The 22,078-nt window shown below is 39.1% G+C and overlaps 3 protein-coding genes across 9 annotated transcripts; all 3 read right to left on the bottom strand.

The window, feature by feature from the left end:
* Positions 1-2,264, bottom strand: LOC105689426 (glycine cleavage system H protein, mitochondrial). 2 transcript variants are annotated; one of them, XM_048651344.1, is made up of 4 exons: positions 2,118-2,264; positions 1,819-2,045; positions 1,322-1,465; positions 1-1,215 (listed from the first exon to the last, which is right to left on the bottom strand). In XM_048651344.1, the coding sequence occupies exons 2-4, from the start codon at positions 1,961-1,963 to the stop codon at positions 986-988; spliced, it is 519 nt and encodes a 172-aa protein (XP_048507301.1). In that variant the 5' UTR covers positions 1,964-2,045; positions 2,118-2,264; the 3' UTR covers positions 1-985. The 2 variants fall into 2 exon arrangements, with proteins under 2 accessions (XP_048507301.1, XP_012261848.1); XM_012406425.2 differs by having other exon boundaries at positions 1,819-2,150.
* Positions 2,265-2,791: 527 nt separating this feature from the next.
* On the bottom strand, positions 2,792-6,850 carry LOC105689306 (protein arginine N-methyltransferase 5). Of its 3 annotated transcripts, none has more exons than XM_012406220.3 (12): positions 6,411-6,850; positions 5,882-6,002; positions 5,556-5,674; positions 5,255-5,478; positions 4,922-5,107; positions 4,629-4,838; positions 4,326-4,537; positions 4,125-4,247; positions 3,872-4,047; positions 3,575-3,778; positions 3,305-3,486; positions 2,792-3,027 (listed from the first exon to the last, which is right to left on the bottom strand). In XM_012406220.3, the coding sequence occupies exons 2-12, from the start codon at positions 5,968-5,970 to the stop codon at positions 2,875-2,877; spliced, it is 1,878 nt and encodes a 625-aa protein (XP_012261643.2). In that variant the 5' UTR covers positions 5,971-6,002; positions 6,411-6,850; the 3' UTR covers positions 2,792-2,874. The 3 variants fall into 3 exon arrangements, with proteins under 3 accessions (XP_012261643.2, XP_048507266.1, XP_048507265.1); XM_048651309.1 differs by lacking the exon at positions 6,411-6,850 and adding an exon at positions 6,112-6,130 and having other exon boundaries at positions 4,326-4,534; XM_048651308.1 differs by lacking the exon at positions 6,411-6,850 and adding an exon at positions 6,112-6,130.
* A 2,938-nt stretch (positions 6,851-9,788) lies between these two features.
* On the bottom strand, positions 9,789-21,998 carry LOC105689433 (PHD finger protein rhinoceros). 4 transcript variants are annotated; one of them, XM_012406440.3, is made up of 10 exons: positions 21,631-21,998; positions 19,868-19,920; positions 19,266-19,783; positions 18,868-19,024; positions 18,543-18,695; positions 18,143-18,430; positions 17,870-18,043; positions 17,539-17,708; positions 17,287-17,410; positions 9,789-17,167 (listed from the first exon to the last, which is right to left on the bottom strand). In XM_012406440.3, exons 3-10 carry the CDS (start codon positions 19,724-19,726, stop codon positions 10,115-10,117), a joined length of 8,580 nt encoding a protein of 2,859 aa, XP_012261863.2. In that variant the 5' UTR covers positions 19,727-19,783; positions 19,868-19,920; positions 21,631-21,998; the 3' UTR covers positions 9,789-10,114. The 4 variants fall into 4 exon arrangements, with proteins under 4 accessions (XP_012261863.2, XP_048507311.1, XP_012261861.2 ...); XM_048651354.1 differs by lacking the exon at positions 21,631-21,998 and adding an exon at positions 21,325-21,562; XM_012406438.3 differs by lacking the exon at positions 21,631-21,998 and adding an exon at positions 21,226-21,562.
* Positions 21,999-22,078: the final 80 nt, after the last annotated feature.

A 22,078-nucleotide genomic window follows, 5' to 3' on the forward strand; every position in this document is an offset into this window, starting at 1 on the left:
TTGATTGTAAATATATCTTTATTATTAACATACAATTGTACCTGCTTAGACACAATGGTAAACGCCGATAATTTTGAATGAGATGGTGATGATTTACAATTTAATTTTGTGGGTACGTAATATACTGATACGCTGCCCTTTAGAAAACCTATGACTTTTCCAGCTCTTACATCATCTCGTCTCTGGGCAGAAAATGTGCACATTTATTTATATGAATAAGTGGTTACGGGTAGATTTGTGACACTCCGAATCATACGATGTTGTAATCGATAGATGTGTGAAAAATTGATTGCCAGAAATTAAAGAAACACACTCCTTCGATCATTCGATTCAATTATTAGGACTGAACCTGATTTTTGAAAAAAAAGAGCAAACGCCGTTTAGGCTCTGTGCAAGGGAACAACATCAATAATGGACAGCACCTGATGGCAGGCAACCAAAAATACTCTCAACTTTACCCATGGAATTTTCGAAGATTCTTTCTATGAAAGTGTGCTTGATTGCTGGTAGCATATTGGTGCTGTAATATTTAGCAGTGTCCAATTCAACGTTGCAGCCAAATGGTTCCTGGTCACGCCAGGAAATTTACCACGTTCAAAATTGTGTTATATACCATTACATAATCAAAGGATCTTTCATTTTGTTATATCGATAAGTGACCAAGATAGGTCTATTTATCATTACGATCATTATTCATAATAAATATAATTATAAGTCCTTTGACTATGCTCACAAATTTGGACAATACTGTAAGAGCCATCAAATCGTTTTTCCAATCATAACAGATCATACGGATGCCAATAATTATCACCTGATTCCTTCCATACCAGCTATCAAATAAAATACATAGTCCTCGTTTATTGCTTTTCAGAGAATTCGGCGTTTCAAGTAACACAAATGCACCTTGGGAGAAGTAATCGATCTTAACAATATATGCCTAGTTTACATACGACTCGGTGCATGTTGTTCGTTTAACTTTTCTCTTTTAATGACTATCAGTTTTCAGAAATTGATCATATGCCTTCTCGTCCATAAGAGTTTTCAGTTCTTCTGGATCAGTCAGTTCAACTTTGAAAAGCCAGCCTTTCTCGTAGCAAGAAGTGTTGATCAAGCCTGGACTACTCTCAACTTCAACATTTTTCTCTACTACTTTTCCACTAACAGGACTATACAGCTCTGACGCCGCCTTCACAGACTCGAGTGCTCCGCATTCATCTGTAACATGAAAGATTGATACCATGGTGAGACTTCTGAGCCTATACTCATCGAGTCTTAGAAATGAAATTTTAAGAAGTGTTAGAGAATGTGAAACATATTCTACCTTTCTGATTTATCGAAGTACCAACATCGGGAAGCTGTGCATAGACTACATCTCCGAGCGAATCTTGGGCATAATGAGAAATACCAATAGTACCCACTTTACCATGGACTTCTACCCATTCGTGCTTCTCCGTGAACAATCTATCTGTAAGATTATCGCAAGGTTAATTGTAGTTGATATTTTCTTCAAGTATAGAAGAATAAAATCAACAACATAATAGAACTGTAATTTTTCCTACTCTCATTTGGGCAACACACCAGAACATGAAATTCAGATTCTGTTTATCGCAGACTTATCATCGATGAAATTTTGTAAATCTCACATAACTTAGATAACCTCCAACGAGGATAAGTAACTTTACAAAATTATTACGCGTTTTTCTAGAGGGCATCTCAGGATGAAGGGTTTCCAACGTTTTTCAGTAATAATCAAACGAACATCAAAAGAAGTTTAGCCAATCGATATAATCGAGCTGATTTTTTTCAAATTGGACTCACCGGTCTTGGACATGCACCGCGACGTACTTATTCCTCGTAATATGAATGACGATTTCTTTGGAACTGCACTGAACATTTGCTTCGTCCGAACACAGGCCACAGTTCTCACCGTACATCGTACAACTTGTGTAATGATTTGGGCCATTTTTTAAAATTTGATTACAAGGTATATACTTTCTGCTAGCCAGCCTGTCGTCTGCTAGCTATGCTCTGCCCGCGCCAACTATCTATAGAACGAATCGCAGATTTAAAGTTACAGAAGCAACAGAATACCGAGTGATCTTATTACAACGTTTTACCAATGTTTTTGCCACTTCTCTCTATTCTCATCTCAGTAGCAGAGGTTTTGTCCCCTCTTTCGTTCATTATCGCTGAATCCAAAGAGCGTAGACGACTTGCAAGTGCGATCATTATGCTTCTTACGATGATACCAAATCCGTGACCTTTCAAGATTCAGATAAGACAAGTCTCTCGCGTTCGAGACTCATTAATACATTAAGAAAAATGTAATGATCGATAGAGTTCGATCAAAATCAGTGAAATAAATAAGATTTAATATACATCTTTACCCAGAAGGTGAGAAGTAACGATATCTACAGGTGATAAAATTAACCAAATTTCTATGCAAACGATAAATGAACTTTGGGGACCTATTTAAATAAAAAATTATGCGTAGCAAATTATAATAACTCGGCTGTTCTGATCACGTGAGTTCAGCAGTTTATCGGTTGGTTACAACACTTCTTCATTGCGATGACCGGCAAACATGTTATCAAATTTCTACGCAATACCAGCGACCTGTGGGATCAGGAGCAATAATCCGCAAGGCAACATCTTGGTCGTATTGAACCAAACCGATGAAACAAAAAAAAAGTCTTTCGTCAATCTTGTTCTATTTCAGACTCGTGTTCATAGCACATATTGGCTTATAAATAATGGGGACACCCAGGTGATAAAGAAAACCAGATGCAGATTGTAGAAAATAACGGAAGAGAAGTCTCCATTCATTAAAGGCTTATTTATCGAGAACTGAGAACCCACATCTTTCACTTCACTTCAAAGTCCAATGGTATAGGAACGTCCATTTGGATTGTGAATGGAACCTGGTACAGGTTTGCTGATACACCATTCGTACCACACATTTTTCAGATTGCATCTTCGCCAGAAATGTACTTCAACCTGATCCCCAGCTTTAAGCAAGACAGCTTCCTGAAATATTCATATACACTTTAATGGCACACGATTAAAATATTTTATCTTTGATTCTTTCAACGTTCAATGAAAGTAAACAAAAAAAAAAAACACTGGTGCTAGTGCCAAACGCCTGCAGGGGGTCTTACAGTAAGATATCTTATCTCATTCGTTTGCGACTATCGTCTCTGGATAAATCGTTCTTTTTATATATTGCAAATAAAAAATCGAATAATATCGAGAGTCCATGAATATTGAAAAGAATTTTTGGCACAATATGTTAATTGAATCATACCTTGATTGGAAAGAATATTGGAAACCAGCTGACCATTCCAGGGCTGTGTGTGTTTGGTTCGATACTCAGAGTGATGTCATTGTATAACACTGCATCGAAGTATCCGGAGAAGCCATGTAGGACTGCATTTTGAGTGACGGCAAACTTTTTTACCTCGTACCTGTTATTGTCAATGATTGGTTCTGGAAAGAATAAACACTTAGCACACAACCGGAAGAGTTGAGAATTCGGTTTCGAAATATCGCCATGTCATTGACGATCAGTGCTTACCATTATTAGGATGAATGAATGTGAAGAGAGGCTGCGGTTGTGCAATATCGTACTTATTCTGAAGGTGAACTACGTAAGGCGTCTCAAAATGGGCCAGGGGATGCTTGTCTTTGTCCTTACACTGCCTAACTTCGTTGTATAACTTGGAGGATTGCACTGGACTTACATATGAGGTATATGAACTCGGTATACTTATTCCATCAGCTGGATTCAAGAAACATATGTAAGACAATTAGTAATATGTTGAGCTGATGAATCATGTACTGGAAGTAAATGCACGTAGTTTTCAAAGCCAACCTTGGAGGAAATGTTGAACGCCGTCAAGACATTCTGGTGAAAGTTCATTATCTCCGAAGGATCCGAGGAGCTCGGATACAAGGATGTCTGCTTTTTCAGGCGCGTTCCACTCCCTCATGTCAGATGACACAACAGTAACTTTGTCTCCCCAAATTTCTTTTTCCAGCGCAAGTAGTCTGTTGATAAACGTGATATGTTAGGTACTCTTCAATATCTGATAAATTATAAGGTAATTCTACAAAGTCTTACGTACGTCAGAACCGCATTGGGATTTTTTTCAACTGCATATACTTTTACTTTTCTCTTAGCTTTCTCAGCAGCCTTCAAAGCTGCCCGTACCAAGGGTCCACGACCTGCCCCAACAACCATAATAACTCTAGAGAAAACAAAGAATTATTAAATATACAGATGCGGTTAATATGATTTTAAAAGATTGGACTCAACTTGTACTCACAGAGTTTTAGTATCTTTTTCACTCTCGGGAATCTTACTAAGAATTGCTTGCTGAATGGCAGTTTGGTATTGATTGTATTTGAAAGGATCTTTCTCAAATATTTCATAGGTTTGAGATTCAAGATTGTCCATCAATGGTTGTAAAGGGCATTGCAAGTAGTCTTCGTAACCCCGGGCGAATCTTTCAACTGGTCCATTTCTTTGATAATTCTGCTTTTGGAGAAAAAAAAAAATTTACTTTTCAAGGACACATCGAAGCTTACTCCTAAAAGTACGGCCAATGTATTTTACTAATATAATTCACCATGGCAAGATGGTTAAGATAATTGTGGTAAAAAGTAATATCTTGATGCCTATTGGACCCGGACAGAATCAGCTGTACTCTCAGCGGAGAGAATTTTTTTAACAACATTTGATGCGCTTTGCTCAATACTGGGTAACCCTTCTTATTAGTGATGAATATCGTTGTTGGCAGGATCAAACATCTCACAGGTTCCCCCAGCCATCTGTCTATCTGAAATTACATTGGATCGTACCATGAAAAACTGAAGTGTACTAAGATATCCGATAAAAGATTTACTTGATCTCATTCGATACCTCTTCAGAACTGGGTATATCGTGGCTAACGATCAAGGCAACTCCAAGTTTTACATGAAAGTCGCAGACTAATCTAAACGAATTCCACCACTCCCATGTGCTTTCCACAGGATCATCGTCTCCTCTATCAGACCTGTACGTATTGGCTTGTTTTGCTGGATTTTCCATTGGAACTTGCACCCATATCTGCAAAGTCAAATACCAACCTGAATCTCACTCGTTATCCTTTCGTGTATAAATAATATACTCTATAATCATTCAAAACTGATATAATATTTCTGTATTATGATTATGGTTATCTGTTTAGATGCCGTCCGTTAACATTTCAACTACCTGAACAGTGTAGGTTGTTGTCGCTTTGTTATGCATCATTCTTGCAAAATTAATATTGCGATTTATATTCCGCGTGAGCTTAAAGCTAATAGCAGGCAAACCCAAGTGGGCTGCCAAAGCCAACTCCTGATTCAGAGTCTCCTCGTTGTTTTTTCTCGATATGGGGTCGGTCACGTCAACGTCAATGTAGGGCGACAGTTTGCCAACAACCAAGTTGTTCCAATCTACCAAATAAATACCTCTGAGTTATTCGAAGGGCTGTGAATAGCGAGATTTTGAAAAAGGGATTACTGAAACTCACCTGAACTACAGAGAATCATATCGGATCTAGTAAACGGCCCAGGTCGTTTTTTCATATCATTATTGTTGAATTCTCTTTTCAACTTTGGATGTACCAAGGGTATGCATATGAAATCATACCTATAAAGAGCATTCAATTGTATAATTTCAATTGAATATTGAACATTAGAACAATGGTACAAAGTTGATGTTGAAAAATATTGTGCCATTGTTGCAGTAAAGTACAAGAAGGTGTGATTAATCACAAGTCAGCTTGGCACACTACATTGCAGAGCTGGATTTGTGATACAAAGAATTATTATTCATACAGAATAGTTTTTCATTTACCTAGCAGAGGTTGCAGTTATCAAACAATTGTTCAGATCAGGGACTGAACAAAAGTCCAATCCACAGGAAACTAACTTTTCAGAAGCCATAGTTGCAGCTTCGTGATTTGTGTCAGGCTTATCTGTAAAGATGATTTAATTCTTGATCAAGTAAATGAAATGAAAACTAATACAATAAATCAAGCTCTAATTAAGTTCTTTATATATGCCATAAATATTAATCGAACAAACTCATTTGTGACTAGAGAATCAGTGTAATTGGGCGATCACACGCTAATTAGAGAAGATTTGTAGCAATTGTACTTCAAATACTATCGGAAAAAACAATTCCGGTTGATTTATAATCATACGCTAATAAAAACAAATATTCCGACGACAGTTTCAGGTTATGTATCTGTTTCCCCAACGTTGACATTCCAAATTTCCCGCATTTTCTTTGCAAAATGAATCTGCCACGATATTCCACTGCTCCAGTTTTTGCTGTTACATTTCATTCTGTAAAGTTAAAAACTAACGATGTCGCAACTCACCGTGTCAAACTTTGGACGTCTTGTGTAACAGTATCTTAAATAATGGCATGAGGCTAGATGCTTGGTTATGTTAAGTTTTCCTACCGGCAACTTTAGCCCATGGAGTTTTTGCCAGCCCCTTCAAATAGGCATACAGCAACAGTTGTGTCAATCGTTGACTGAAGATCAGTTATCATCAGTCAACGTGTCAATGGTCAGGGATGAGAAGTCAATACTGTTACGGTGCTGGTTGCCCGGATTAAGGGATGATCATACTTATTTTTTCCTCAATAAAAAAGACGATATCATGTTATTCGGGCACCTGATATCACACTACCCACAGCGCATTTCAAACCCCGGGCGTCGTTGGATTCACCCACCCCTTAAAAATTTTGATTATCGGTCAAAAGCAGAGCGTTATAAAAATGAATCTAATGTCAACCGCCTCATCAGCCCCAAGACTTTCCTTCTTCGAAATTATTCACCTGTATTCCGTGAGGGGTAGAAGCAGAATATTGTTTTGTTGTTATAGGATCAAGTTCAGGGATCGAGTAATGTAGAGAAAAATTACGATGATACAATGAAATAAGTCATTGGAACCAGATTTTTAAAAAACTGTAATTATTATTAATCGTAATAATATGATTATTGACAATGACGCGGCTATGTGCACATTAAAACACCTTAATCTTTATCTTACAAGACCAGCTTCTCTTGTACACTATATACAATACCTAAATATCATATAGTACTTCATTTATATTATAATAAAACTATATATAGGTATATATATATATGTATGTATGTATATATATATATTTATATATATAATATGTATATGTATAATATTATTAAATTCTTTATCATTATTGTTGTTATAAACTAGTACTATTACTAGTATTACTATTATTACTATTATTATTATTATTATTATTATTCTTGTTATCGTTATTATTATTAATATTTTAATCGTAATTATAATAATAACTATTAAATCATCATTTAATCAGTACTACTAATTTTACTACTATTACTTTTACTACTACTACAGCTACTATTACTATCAACTATTAATAATTAATATTATTATCGTTATCATTATCATTATTACTATCATCAATTATGAATTACATGTACGAAACGATTAAAAATTAATCAAATATTTATTTTATTCTGTACAATATAGGCTTTTGAAACGTTATTTCTTATCACTGACAATGTACAGCAGACTGTTGAGTGTTGCATATGATACAATCGAGTGCGGGGTAGTCGGGCATTGCTTATTGTAATTAAGATGGCATACCTGTGCACAGGCAACAAGCAAAATACGAGGATTCGAATTGTAATTTAAATCGCGAGACAAAAATACATCGTCAAAGACATAATGTTCGGATAGAAATTTTGTAGAATTCATTCACGGCCAAGATAGGTAAATTTCGGGGGTTCGAGAATTTTTTAATAGATTTGATAAACTGGATTGGTAACAGGTGATTGTGTAACTTGTATAATAAAGAATCAAAATAGTTAATTACCTAACAATTCATGTAGTTCCTTAATTGTTGTACTCCCTCCAAACGTCAGAGTAAGTTAAAGTAACGATCAATATTCCCATTTCAAGTCTCGAATCAACTCTCTTGGCCAATGATAAATAATAGTTATCCGGGAAATAAAATTTCAAATTGTTTTAGAAAAACGCATCTCCAAAGATAAGAACAAACAATTTTACACAGCCGTTACGCACTTGATACCATATGACGATCATTTTACGAATTAGTGATAAGTAAAGATTCGGTATATACAACTATATTACTTTGAAACTTTGCAATTAGACCTTCTAGTGATGTTTACAGAGGTGATTTCGTTGGCAACTAATAGTTGACGTGGTGTTGATACTGTACGTTCAGAGCCTTTGTCCGATTGCATCTTACAGATTTATTGTGGAATAAAATATAGCAAAGTGATTTGTTTCGCTACATTTGCAATTTCGTATTGAAAAGCATAAAAAGAATAATTTGGTACCGCAAAATGTTAGATAGAACTACTATTGGAATTTATTTATCTCTCCATATAATAATCAAAAAAATAATTGAAATGGGAAATCGTTCTTACTATATTTTATACCGATAATTCTCGGTAAAATGAAATCTGACTGATATTGATATTAACAGGAACAACTTCAGGCTAAAAATTGAAATTTGAAATTTTTTATCACCTCGAAGCATCACATTACAGGTAAATTATAATTTCGTTACGCGTTAGCAGCAATTAGTTTTAGTAAGCGGCAAGGAGATTTTTACATTTTGGCAAGCACTCTGTTTCATATAAAGGTTTAGAAACATTAGCTCGAATTCAAGTTCGTATAAAATCCATCGTTTTAGAAATCAGGCGTTGAACCTATTCTGTCTACTTATAAGAATGAGAACCGTCTGTAACTACGAATTTGCTTTTAATTAGCTGATATTATCAGGTGATAAAAGAGTTATGTATGTAGGTAGATGATAGAAGAAAAATTGAGTTGCAACCAGTCTACGTTCAGAAATAAAAAATATAGATTTACTAAAGAGTTGGCGAATGTATAAATCTCCTCGTTGAAGCTCAATTGTTTCAAATAAATAATACACCCTGCGTATAATAGTATGGATAGATGTCCGCGCAAATAAATATTAGTTATGCTACTGTTACACACCGCAGAGTTATGAAAATTCACGGAAACAAGTTTTAAAAAAATATTCAACAACTGGGATTACCAGAATAAAATCTACGCCTCAACAATAGATCACATATAATAGCTGCAACTATACATAAAAAGGTGATGAAAACAAAAGAAAAAAATCAAAAGAAAATAAAAAAGAAAAATAAAATAAAATAAAATAAGAACCAAACTTAATTTAATGACTCAAGTGAGGCTTGATTATATGAACTGATTTAAACCTGAAGCAAATTTCACCACATGATTTATACTAGTTGGATCTACCTAGGTGTGGTTGTTTCAAAGGACACGTCATGATATTCTGCGTGTTATAGCAGGAAAAATCTAAATCTATCTAAATTTAGGTGAATGCTTCTCATTAAATAAATTGGTCAAAACCAAATTCTTTCGAAAAATGAAAAGCAAAACAGATTTTATGTATTCTTATTCCTTGATTAATATACTTGTGTATAATGTATATGTATATATACACACATATAATCCTATTTATACACACACATATATATACATATACATACACCAATATTTTATGTTAACAATAGTCTTCGGAAATATATTTATATGGTATTTTAATAAAATTATTTATAATCTAACGTGTTTGAAATCACGATTTTAAACGGTGATTTATGAATATTTGTACAGGGTAGTTTCATTAAAAGTTAGGGTGCCCAGAATGGTATCAAACGTTATTTGAATAAAATCATTATCAATTGCCTTTATAAGAATATGAGTTGAAATGACGTTACATTTTACATATCGACAATGAATGATACCTTAATTAACAACCTGCAGTTTACTCTTGAAATGCACATGCTAATTGTGGTGAGTTTTTGGGCACTTTGTGACATTTCACTTCACCCTCAGATCATTTACATACCATTAATAATATATATTACACAAAAGTTTTTCTAGTGAGTCTCCATCTCAACATTAATATAATATATATAATGTTATTTTATTTTAATTTTTTTTTCATTTAATAAGAACCATTAATTACTGTATTATACAATTATTATCACCTAACTTGGCATCCCTGTGGAAGTGGTGCGGGTGGACAGCCGGGAGAGTTGTGGGAGGTGTGTTGTGGCAGCATAGGAATATCATCCTCCTTGGAAGATTGCTTTGTCGAGGATTCCTCGCTCTCCTTATCGACTACGGCAACGCCTTCCAGTGTAGGTATCAAGTTGGAGTTCACTTTTCCACTGTCTTCGCACGCACTACTAACCACTGGTGCTTTTAGTTCATATCCTTCTTGGCATCTTGTTAATTTTAACCTTATAGGGGTGACTTTTGCAGAACGTACATTTCTTAATGAAGTTATACTGGCATTTGGATCGGTCGGCAACTTCTCGTCAGTTTTACTATCTAGCGGATATCCTGCCTCCTCTTTGGATGGCTCGGGAGGTGGGGGACCCACTCGACTATCCAGGTTTTCCAAAGGATTGATCGTAGTTTTTGCTCCGTCAATTCCCCCAGGGGGTTTGGTGGTAGGTGCTTCGCTAAAGGTCGTCTCGTTTATATTTGTTGCAGAGTTGTTGCCTTTCCCCAGTCGAATAATTAGTTTCGGGGGTGCAGCTCCGACCCCGACAATTTCTACATGCCCTTCTTTCTTATTGGATTGTTTCTTCTTTCTCTTACCATTTTTATCCCTTTTACTTTTTACTTTTGGTTTCTCGTCATTATCAAATCCCGCCATAATCATTCTACGGAACTTCATACTCTCTCGTTTTAATTCCTCCATACTCGGTAAGCTGGGAATACTGCTTAATCGTTTCTTTGGCGGTCGTATTCTACTTCGATCATCTTGCACGTTGCCCAATTCTTGTCCAATAATGCTATTACCAATTTTTATTTTAAGCTTAGGTGCAAGTCCACTATTTGTTATCGTAGCAGCGGATGGTCTGGTCTGCCGGCCTCTTCTTCTATCTATATTACTGGCACCAACACCACGTCGACTATCTGAAACACCCTCTTCGTCCAGTACATCCAGGAAACTACCCCCTCTTTCTTTTCTTCGCTTTTTCTCCATATTGGCATCGACGACTGCTTTGTAGTCTTCTCTAGTTGGAAAGCTTGTCATAGATTTTACTGCTTTGGGAATGGTGATAACAGTCCGACTAACAGGTGGCAAAGTTATTGGTGCTGATGCTATATTGCCTGAAGTAGAATCTTCCATGTTCATATCTTGCGTACAGTACTGTCTCAATAGTTCCTTCTTTCGCATCCTACGCAGATTTGAAGTTCCAGAAGCAACAGAGGCGCTTGTGGCAGCAGGAGTTATTATAACCGGAGCCTGCTGTGCAAGTGGGGGTGCGGAAGACGCTGGTACATAATTAGCATCCAGGAATGGACCCTTAATTTTGACTTTTAGTTGATTACGAGAATCTGTGAGTGACACTTTGTTGGGTTCGCCCAAATTAGATAATGGCGCTTCAGCTATTGGATTAGATATGTGCGGATCTCTGGACGGGTCAAGTTGCTTGCTTGCTATAAGAGCGGAATGTAATTCTTTCTCAAAATCTTCTTCTATGTCTGGCAAAGATTGGTCAGCGGACCCGCTCGTGAAAGCACCAAGTAAATGATTCGTGTACGACTGTGCATGCAGCGATGAAGTTTGTGCGTCGATGGTTGAATTGTACGTCCGCATATCAACTGGTCCTGGTAGTAGAGGCAGTACAGTATCAGTAAATGTTTGTCCAGCTGTAGCTTCAGAATCTCCTGCACCCGCACTGTCATGAGCAGTAGGCGACAACAATCTTCTCTCGTCGCCATATTTCTTATGTAAAGTAGGACTAGATAAATGAGACGGCTGCATTCCCTCATTCAGTATACCTAAGCCTTCCCGCTTTTCGCTTACATCCGTTGATTTTTTCCTCTCGCGCATCGTGCGCAGATCCGCGATATTTGTTTCATTTGCAGAATCATCATCAAAGTCGAAATCATACACAGTACCGACAAGTTTGCTACGTATTGTGTCGTCGTTATTATGTAACGCATTCACTAGGCTTGCATTCAACACAGCAGGTGCTCCTTGATTATTTCTTCCTCGTCCGCGACCCCGACCTCCTCGTCCACGACCCCTATACCCAGTTTGCTGTGTGGCTTTGGATGCTCGGCTACGTGCCTTCGACGCTGGTACAGCCTTGGGAGCTTCCTGACGAGGCGATTTTCCAGGTGACTTTCCTTGTAAAGATGTTACTCTGGCAGATGATCTTGTAGGCTTTGCAGGAGATTTTTTACCAAGTTGCGTTGATTTGATCTCGACTGGTATCTCCTGCAGATTGTCAACTACTGCTTCAGAGGCTGGCGTTTCTGACATGTTATTTAGGAATGCCATCGGAGCAACAGGAGGACTGGGCATTGGTGGTAATTGTTGCTGAGATTGTGCTTGTTGCTGCTGCTGTTGTTGTTGTTGTGGTGGTGGTTGTTGTGGTGGTGGTTGTTGTGGTTGTGGTTGTTGTTGTTGTTGTTGTTGTTGTTGTTGTTGTTGTTGTTGTTGTTGCTGTGGTAGATGCTGTGGTTGTTGCTGTTGGGTCAGTTCTTGAGTTTGATCTTGTTCGGGTATCGTGGGTGGTTGCGGTGGGGGAGTAGAAATTTTTGTAGGCGATACCATGGCGGCAGTCAGTGCCATGTTGTGCGACGAGGATGTGAATGCAGCTGTGCAAGGAGATGCTTGCATGTTGAGAGAATCTTCCAGAGGTTTCGACACATGTGGCAGAAGAGATCCAGAAGTAGGGAAGGGTGCACCGAAGGGTGGAGGAAACATAGCTGTGCCTGGCGACGGATATGGCAATGATTGAGGTGGAAATAATGAGACTGGGCCGGCATATGTGCTCGGCTCTGAATAGGATTGGTAGGCTCCCGTCTCCATAGAGCATGGTGGAAAAGGTATTGGGGCCATGTTTTTGTATGATGGAATAGCTGAGTGATCTTCCGTAGAAGAAGCTGATGTGATGGATGAGGAGGTAGACCTACGCGAAGGCAATAATTGACTTTCCACCCATCGGGTATCCTGTCGCGACATGCCAACATCGTTGTAAGGTGAACCACCTTGATTGTAATCCTGTCTGATGTCCGATGACATTTCTTCTTTCTCCAGAACATGACCTTCCATATCATTGCCATGATCTTCTTCCGAATTTGGTAATTCTCTGAGGTGCCGGTTGACCATCTCCATAGGTGTTATTTCATCAACAATTTGATTCGGCAATAAGTTAGCTTGATGATCGATTATTTGAATGGGTTGTACTCTGGATTCGGAATGAGGATCAACATGTTGCGGGGGGCGTATGAGCTGCTGGTGCGAGGGTTGAAGTAATTGGTACTGTTCTTCAATATTCATATTCATCTGTGAATGAACTAGTGCGTCGGTATTGCTCTCCGACATGACAGTATCACCGGGAAATTGATGCCCACTGTAGCAATGACTCTGGCTCTCGATGAGTGTGTTCAACTGTACGTCATTAGGGTTGAAGTTTTCCATGCTCGGTGGTACCCATCTTTCATCTGCTTCACCTCTATCCAGCTTTTCTCTTTCAGCAACTGTAACTTTGCCAGTTTCAGGATCTTCGTTATTATATGGCGCATAGGGCTCATTGTGTGGATAGCACAATTTATCTTTTTCCTCTGTACATTGGTTTTTGACACTCAAATCGTCGGATACTTGATTAATACTATCGCTGTGTTTCACTTCAGGCGGGATTTCAGGCTCTGCCTCTTGGACTGTGAGCTCCTTGTCCTGAGAAATTGGTTCAACAGGCTTATCATGTACTATTTCTTCCTTTTTAATCTCGTTCTCATTGACCACAGATTCATGCTCAGGTTGTCCAGAGTTTGATTTCTTCGAGAGTTCCATTCGCAGCTTTTCTACCAGATGTAAAGTTTCTCTTGCACTATCCTCTTTAGAATCTTCCTTGAACCAAAGTTCGTTGTTGAACGAAAATGTGAGGGGTGGAGCTCGTTCTTCTGGATCCCGTGGTATGCTGAAGCCATCCTCATTTACCATTTCATCGACAGTTAGTATGTCATGGTCAAAGTCAAAGAACTCCGATACATTTGGATCTTTACTTGCATGCTGTGGTGAGAAAATTGAACGATTCGATGATTTCCTTCGTTTGCTGTCTTTTTCACTTGTCTCAGGTTTGTCGGGAATACATTTTGACAGTGCAATATCTCTTGTTTCTTTGCTATCGACAGTAGTGGCCATTTCTGTGTCGTGGGTTGCTATTTCTGTGTGGGTGTCCACTTTTTCCTCACTTTTCTTTTTCGAGTCTAAACATTGGTCAGACAGTACATCGTCGAAATCATTCGCACCTCTGTCGGCATTTGGTAAAGATTTTCTGACATCGTTATGACTGCTTTGATGATGCTTATGATGTTCATTCTTAACCGTATCCGTCGTGACAACCTTGGGATGCAAATCTTCTTTTGGAGTATTTTCATCCCTAGATAATTCTTTTTCTAATTTAAAATCAGAGCTCTTTGCTTTAGATAGTTTGTCAAGGTGTTCCCTCTTTTCGAGGAGCTTATCCAATCCCCTAGACGATTTCTTAGGACTATCTCGTTCAGCCTTTCTCTGCTTTATTTCTTCTTCTAGCGTGTTTACCGTGCTCTTACCAGCAGTCTTTTTGTTTTTCTTATCATCAGTCTTTGAGGCAATATCTTCAGATGGATTTTTAGGTGTGTCAGGTTCAATAATATTAACGTCATTCTTGGTATCACACTTGTCAGTATCTATCCATTTGTCAGTCGCTCTTTTTTCCATCTTTTTGAGCGAAGCCAAGGCTTTACTGTTCTTTTCCTCTTTTTGGGGAACTTCGCTTGATTTTCGTTTACGAGCATCGACTTTTGCTTTTGTAATGGCACTTGTTTCGTCTTTTCGGGTAGAGGTTGATTGTTGTTGTGGCTGCTTGGGAACCTGATTTGACTTCTTTGCAGACTTGGGCCCAGGAATATTTCGTGTCCCATCATTATCTCGACTCCCACCAAGTGGACTGATCTGGTTTGAAGGCTGTTGTGGGATGACGACTTTTTTGGTTGATTCTCTTTGATCTGACTTTCTACCATGTTGTTGTTGTTGTGGCTGTGGTTGTTGTTGCTGTTGTTGTTGTTGCTGCTGCTGCTGCTGCTGTGGTTGTTGTTCCTTGGACACTGAGAATCTACTTGATTCTTCTCTTTCAGAAGGCGGCGGCTGAAATTCGGGTCCATGCCGCCCGTCGGAAGTTTTAAGCTTCTTATCGGGCAGCTTTTTGACTTTTCGGCCAGCCGACTTCTTCTGGTTAGTATCAGAGTCCGTTGCATTGTCCGCAGCTTTATTATAGTGTCGTTTATTGAGCGTTTTGAACTTAACTTTGCTGCTGTTATCTGTGTCTGAGGAGGTTGTAGGCGAATTGGGTTGCTCAATGGGAGGAGCAGGAACAACAGGAGCTGTGCTTTTCGGACATTCGTCCGAGTCACTACTGCTCTCTGAGGAACTGCTACAGCTACTACTGCTACTACTATCACTGTTGCTAGATAACGCTGACAGGGCTGAACTTTCCGGCAACTTTTTCATTTTCTTCGGTGTTTCCTCTCTCTTTGGCTCCTTCTTTTTCGTTTGTTCCGGAGAATCCTTCTTCACTTTAACCTCAGGTGTTTCTGCTTCTGCTGGGCCAGCCTTGGTACCCATTCCACTTTTAATATGTTCAGCGGCCTTCTTGGCTGCCTGTCGTTGTGGAACGTAGGCGAGAATCTCTGATCCATCGCCAAACTCTTTATCAAAATCATAAATATCGTTATTCTTCGAATCCTTACCAATTTTACCATCTCTCTGTTTACTAGATTTTTGTTTCATTGGTTTGGGAATCTTTACTTCTTCCGCTGGTGACTTTGTTACATCTGGCTCTATCGAAGTGTCCTTTTTGCTCTGAGCACGTTGCATGATTTCCGATGCCTTTTTAGCTGCTTGCCTCTGAGGTACTATCAAAGCCGTCGGTACGTACTCTTTCTTCTTTGATGTTTTCACGTTGTCCTTACTCTTCGGCAATTCATCTACCATGTGATCTTGGCGTAAATCTTTGTTCGCAAAACTCTTCTGTGAATTTTTAGAAATATCGGCAGCTGAAAATTCTTTTACAGCAGCCTTTGTTCGGAGAACCGCTCCATGTGCATGCTCCTGTGAATCGGAATCAGTATCTGAATATATGGCGGCAGCATCGGAGGGTCCGAGACGCGATGCTGAGGTACTACTTAGAGGTAAAAGGTCGTCGCTGTCGCTGGCAGACGCACCTCCTTCGAGTTCTCTTTCCATTTGCTGCAAAGTATGTAACCTGCTGGCTTGCGTCTCCGTTTTATCACTTTCGCTACTATCACGTAGTACGGTCCGACTGCGTCCAGATACATTACCCTTCTTATTTTTTCTTCTATCGGTCTTGGGTTTAGAAGGAGCAGATTCTTCGTCTGTACTCATATCTGTGTTAAGTTCCTTCTTTAATTTATTCGAATTCTTAGTGGGTGATTTAATCGTTGGTTCAGCCGTGTCCGTTTCGCTGGCGCTAATGGAAGATAAATCGCTACCGTACAAATTTTTTCTCCTCACCGAACCATTAAGGTAGAGTTTCTTGTACGGATTATCCATTTTCGAATTTTCTTTCGATGCTCCGTTGAAATCTGTTGGTATTTTCTTCTCGTCGCTCGATACCGGTGTGGGCGATTCAACGCCAGCAATTCTTGCAACAATTACATCGAAATCGTGGGTATGGTCCTCAGAGTACGGATGAGAGTACAAGCGATCGTATATAGAAGGGCCATGATTAGCAGCTAAGACGGCAGCTGCGGCATTTGGGGGTAAAGATGGCCCTGACATTACCAGAGCTTGTTTATGAAAAGTTTGTTCACGTAGCCTCAAGAATGTCCGACACAGTTTTTCTCTTCTCCCCACCATATAACAAAGATTTCTCACACGTTCGAGATCTTGTCGCAGTTGGACAAACGTACGCAGCTTCTCCAAGTCAGCTTGCCCTTGAGCTCGAGCACCAGCACCTGACAGTTCTCCACATCGTGGCGCCAACAGCGGTTTGTTATGTCCAGCCTAAAAATATTCGTAAGTTTCAAAAAAATGGACTAAATATCTGAAATTCATGCTACGGTTACGCTCATTCAGTGTAGGAATAATTCATAACAGACAAACTCCAGTGACAGTTGACTTACTCTTCTTTTCAACTTCCAGTAGTTATAAATATAAACGATGCCATCTGGGTCCACGTCAAGTTGTTGGGAAGTAATGTCTTTTAGACTGACATGCTTGTCGAACTCTGCCTCTATTTCTTGCAGCCTAGATGAAGTAGACTATTAGCATACTGATTCCTCTATTATTTTGCGTCCAAGATTTTTCAATTCGTGATTAAATGTCGTAATAGTAATGAAAACTTTGAAACGATATTAAAAAACGCCTTTACTTACTTAGCTGCACGTGCTTGATTTTTTTCTTCCGACGTCATATCCTTGCGCTTACGCTTTCTTGCCTCACCGTCTTCAGAATCTGATCCACCTTTGCCACTAGTGCTACCCACAGCTCCTCCGACACCGACTTTGTCTTTAGTATTGGTTCTACTATGTTTTTGACAGTATGACTGCAAAGTAATCATAAAACTCTATTTTTTAGCGTCCTATTCCAAGTGTGAGAAAATTGAATGAGGGAAAATTCCACGATCTATAGGTGTGCAGATTTTAATGTGAAATAATTCAGTCAAATTTTGAAACGGTGGAAATCGAAAAAAGAAAAAGAACTTACTCTCAACTTGACACCATCATCGGCCATTTCATCTTCGATAATGGCTTTCATCTCGAGTCCGTGTTTGAAAGCACAAGTTACGTGATACGCTGTTTTACAAGTTTTTATGCTGCACTGAATGCACGCACCCACACGCTCACGACACAACACGCATATAAGTGCCCATCGACTTTGCTGTAAAAATTTATGTCCCCGGTTAATAGATCGATAGCTGATAAGCAGTCAATAATCCTTAACGGCTCATCTAGCCAAGTTTTTAAATATTCAACGTACCGGAATACTAGATATTTTTGTGATTGGCTCCATTCTTTCTACACAGCCAATACTGACTTCAGGAATCCACAAAGCACAGGAGACATGCGCCCATTTTTGTCCACTTCGTGTACATTTCATGGCACCACCTTTGTTGGGACACAAAACACAATCTGGACGTTGGCTCAGAGAGCATGTCCTGCATAACCAGGAACCCTCGGGTATTGAAGTAATTCCATAACATGCCTGATGTACGCAAATGTTGCAGCAATCGCAAAACACCATCTCGTTACCTTCTTCGGAATCAGGCTGTAACCAAACGTTCTGCTCATGTACCATCAACCATTGCACTCTCATCATCCGACTTCTGCGTTACTCATCAAAGAAATTTTATCAATGTCGTTTCACGCAAAATACTCACAGATCTGCAAACATCACAGATGACATTTTCGTCAAATTCAATGCCAAGACCTTCTTCATTTTTCACAATTGTCTGTATTCGTTCCCAGCAACAAACTTCCAGCTCTTCAATAACACGCTCCAGTTGTGGTTCAGTGATCGATGATTGTCCCGCCTGAGATCATAAAATTTAGGCCTTGCAAATGAGACGAACAATGGTACTAACTCCATTTTAGTATGAGTTTGCTGAAGAATCAACAGGCTGACATACCGATAGCCCAAAACTTATGGAGAAAAACAACGTTATCAACGCGTAAATTAGGTGATTACAGAATCTGTTAATTTACCTGAGCTCTTTCCCCGTTGAGCACACCTAGCCATGCAATATCGGTGTCATCGAGATCGTATGCACAAGCTTTTTCGGCACGTGCAGGTGTGGTACTCAAATGATGATCTTCTGAATTAAACCAGTCGTCCCGTGATATTCTGATGAATTTTTTTGGTCTAGAAGAACATACATCTCCTTTTAGTTAACAGTATCCTTTAGTCAACAGACTGTCAATGACAAATACTCAGATAAGGATTATAAGTCACTCTCAAGTTCACTTTTCTTATCCATCTCAAATAAATTCAAACAGATTGTGTTAAAGTGGCTCAGAGTTATGCATACACTCACAGTGATGCAATACTCTTGATTTCATTATTCAAAAGAATAAAAATTGTACAGTGAAAAGGTTTTACTTACAGTTTAAATTCACCATGTTGCTTGTTGGAGGGTGAAGCTTGTGTCACAGTGACTGCTGGTTCAGGTAGAGAATCGGGATTAACAGGCACCTGAACGCCTCTTTCCCACTCTTGTTTCCACTGATCTGTAATAACCCAATATTCGTTTGGACTTAAGGGTTCGCTATCTGGCAATTTCATAGCGCTTATCAGGTCTTTGCGAAACAGTTCGGCTGGAGCTTCAGTCGCGGAACGATTATAGATTGTAGATTTGATATCACTGAGGGGACGGGGGGTCCAGGATGCTCCCCCTTGGCTGGATGACGCCATCGTTTCCTCCTCCTCAGAGGGCCCCAAAGCTGCTGCTGCCGTCGATGAGCTGGGGACTGCTGGGCCCAGACGGCACTTACGTCGTTTAATGGCGCCCGGACAAGACGCCAGATCATTGTCACTTCTGTTTATTCTTTTCCCTCGTTGTGCCATTCTACTAGACCAAGTAAGCTAGTGATACGTGGCACATGCAGGTGGGCTGTGCACACCCTGGAATAATTAGTAAGCGTTGTTTGTCTCCAAATGTTGCCAGGGAAGAAAATATAGCTCTGTCAACCATTTTTGAGTACTCACTACATAGCTGTCCATAGGATATTTATTATCTGGAAATCGAATGTTTCTTCCAACTGCAAAGAAGAAAAAAATAACAATCATTAGATATGTTGCATCGAGCGATGTAAGGTACCAAAGACTACACGATGTATACGCTGGTTGGGATAACTAAAATCATGAGTGAACACTAGGTGTATTTCAAGTGTGCATTCAAATAATGTTTGTAATATCTACTCGTGTTCACTATTACGAGACAGCGAACGACTCAACTATTACTGTACTTCATTGCAATCTAGAATAAGCTTCAGTAGGATGCGATTGGAAGTGAAATTAAACTAACACAATAAATGGGAGCACTACACGAAGAAAACTAGTTTATAACTGACCAATTGGAGGGAATGATCTGAGATAAATAATCCTTTGAGACAAAGATCCTAGGGAACAGTATTGGCTACATCAAACAAATTTATTTATCGCATTGTTATGTATTTAACATTGTCATGCACCTTGGCTAAAGATTACTGAATGTTTAGAATATGGCCACAAATCTTGTGGATTGGACATTCCAAGTTTCTATAAATAGCAGATACTTGTAAAATACTATTCACAACTGTGAAATAATTAAAGCCAGTGCTGAGATATGCCTGTGTGTTGGAGTAATCATCGCCATGTCGTTGATCGACTGTTTTACAAATGTCAAGCTTGAATCAAGGGCCCGGCCTGGAGACGTGGAATAAAAATTTGGCATGACGCTTGCATATAGTTTTCAGCGACGCGGTAGTAGGTTAAGGTAACAATAGAGTCAACTGACATTCTGGAAGTATTGTTCCAGCTAGAAATGCTTGGGGAAACAACAGCAGCTTCTGCTGAATTGGAATATAACTTTGAGAAGAAGAGAGAACGAATGTGGTCAGTGAATCTTTGTGGAGGCAGGGTAGTCGGTCTCGTGGCGCAGAAATGTGGATTCCTGGGGTTTCATCGATGAAGTGAAAGTTGGGCATGCAAATACCGGTGTCCATGGATGGTTTCTGTCATAGAATACCGTGGTTGAGAATGAGTAAAGGTATGGATAGTCACCGTAACAAATTCGTGGTGGCTAGGTGAGGAGAATTCAGTCCCTTTACAGGTGAATGAATAAAGAAAAAGAGGTTATAAAAAAGTCACTGATTTTGACGAACAAATCGTTCACTCGCGTGTATATCTATGAGAGGTGTAATCTGAATGACTGTTTTTTCGTTTGGTTTGATGAATTTAGTTGGAGAATCACAGAAGAGATTAAAATCGTAAAAGGTTGCTCCCATCCTAAAAGCATGTAAACATTGACACGAAGCGATATCGTGTAATAAATAGGGTATTCTTTGTAAATAACTATCACTCACTGCACAAACTGAATAGTAACAACACCACAATCGGCATAAAATCGCATGATATACAGAAAACTACAGAAAATAGTATGTTCACACGGAGAAAATGCTCACGGCTCCATTATGCTGCTGCCCAACAACATTGACAATATAGATGGCGGCACCCGTCCAATCCACACAAGTCTACACACTCGAAATCCATTAAATACCTTATTATTGATCTATTAGCCGGATATACTTTTATGAGGATAAATACGCGCGATTTAATATATCCAAAGTCGAAAACATTATTGTTACCCGATGGGGACCCATTCTTAAGGGCAACTCCGTCAACGATAAGTGCGTACGTCTCTCTGTCAGTAGCCTAACCAACATGTCCTCATTATTTATTCCACCAACATATAGTCAATCCATACTCACTCTTGAACGATCCTACGTTTCAGTTTTAGTTATTAAAAGTTATTCGCTTCGCCGCGTTGAATTACGATTGATTTCAAAATCCACCGAATCAATAATATATTTACATAAAAGGGGATACTAGCGTTTGGCGCCATCATGCCTGAAAAAATAACTGTAGAAGTAACATGTCACGTGACATGCAACGAGATCTCGCAATTCGTATTCACAGATTAGTGTTTACTATAGCCACTAGTAAAAGTACTAACGTAGGTAGATAGATCAAAGCAAAGGAAGATCCAAATCCTCAAATTATAAGCAAACATGGCTAAACCGACCGGTACGGTACGCCCCCTTTTTACACGGCGTGAGTCGCGTGCCCTTCTGCCAAAGTGCCAACCTGCCCCTAACCAAATGAATTATCCTGATTCTCATTTCTCCTTCAACATCTTTCAATTCTCTCGAGCGCTAT

The sequence above is a fragment of the Athalia rosae genome, chromosome 2, assembly GCF_917208135.1.
Source record: "Athalia rosae chromosome 2, iyAthRosa1.1, whole genome shotgun sequence".
Classification (NCBI taxonomy): domain Eukaryota; kingdom Metazoa; phylum Arthropoda; class Insecta; order Hymenoptera; family Athaliidae; genus Athalia; species Athalia rosae.

Bases quoted from the DNA above. Each gene is read 5' to 3' on its own strand.
- LOC105689426 (XM_048651344.1), bottom strand. From the start codon at position 1,963: ATGGCCCAAATCATTACACAAGTTGTACGATGTACGGTGAGAACTGTG. The intron at 1,466-1,818 runs GTGAGTCCAATT...ATAATCTTACAG, and splicing joins GCGGTGCATGTCCAAGACCG to ATAGATTGTTCACGGAGAAG. The intron at 1,216-1,321 runs GTAGAATATGTT...TTCATGTTACAG, and splicing joins TACTTCGATAAATCAGAAAG to ATGAATGCGGAGCACTCGAG.
- LOC105689306 (XM_048651308.1), bottom strand. The intron at 5,675-5,881 runs GTAAATGAAAAA...TGCTCTTTATAG, and splicing joins ATAACTGCAACCTCTGCTAG to GTATGATTTCATATGCATAC. The intron at 4,048-4,124 runs GTACGTAAGACT...GTTTATCAACAG, and splicing joins AATCCCAATGCGGTTCTGAC to ACTACTTGCGCTGGAAAAAG.
- LOC105689433 (XM_012406440.3), bottom strand. From the start codon at position 19,726: ATGGCACAACGAGGGAAAAGAATAAACAGAAGTGACAATGATCTGGCG. The intron at 18,044-18,142 runs GTACGTTGAATA...AAATTTTTACAG, and splicing joins CAAAAATATCTAGTATTCCG to CAAAGTCGATGGGCACTTAT. The intron at 17,411-17,538 runs GTAAGTAAAGGC...TACTTCATCTAG, and splicing joins AATCAAGCACGTGCAGCTAA to GCTGCAAGAAATAGAGGCAG.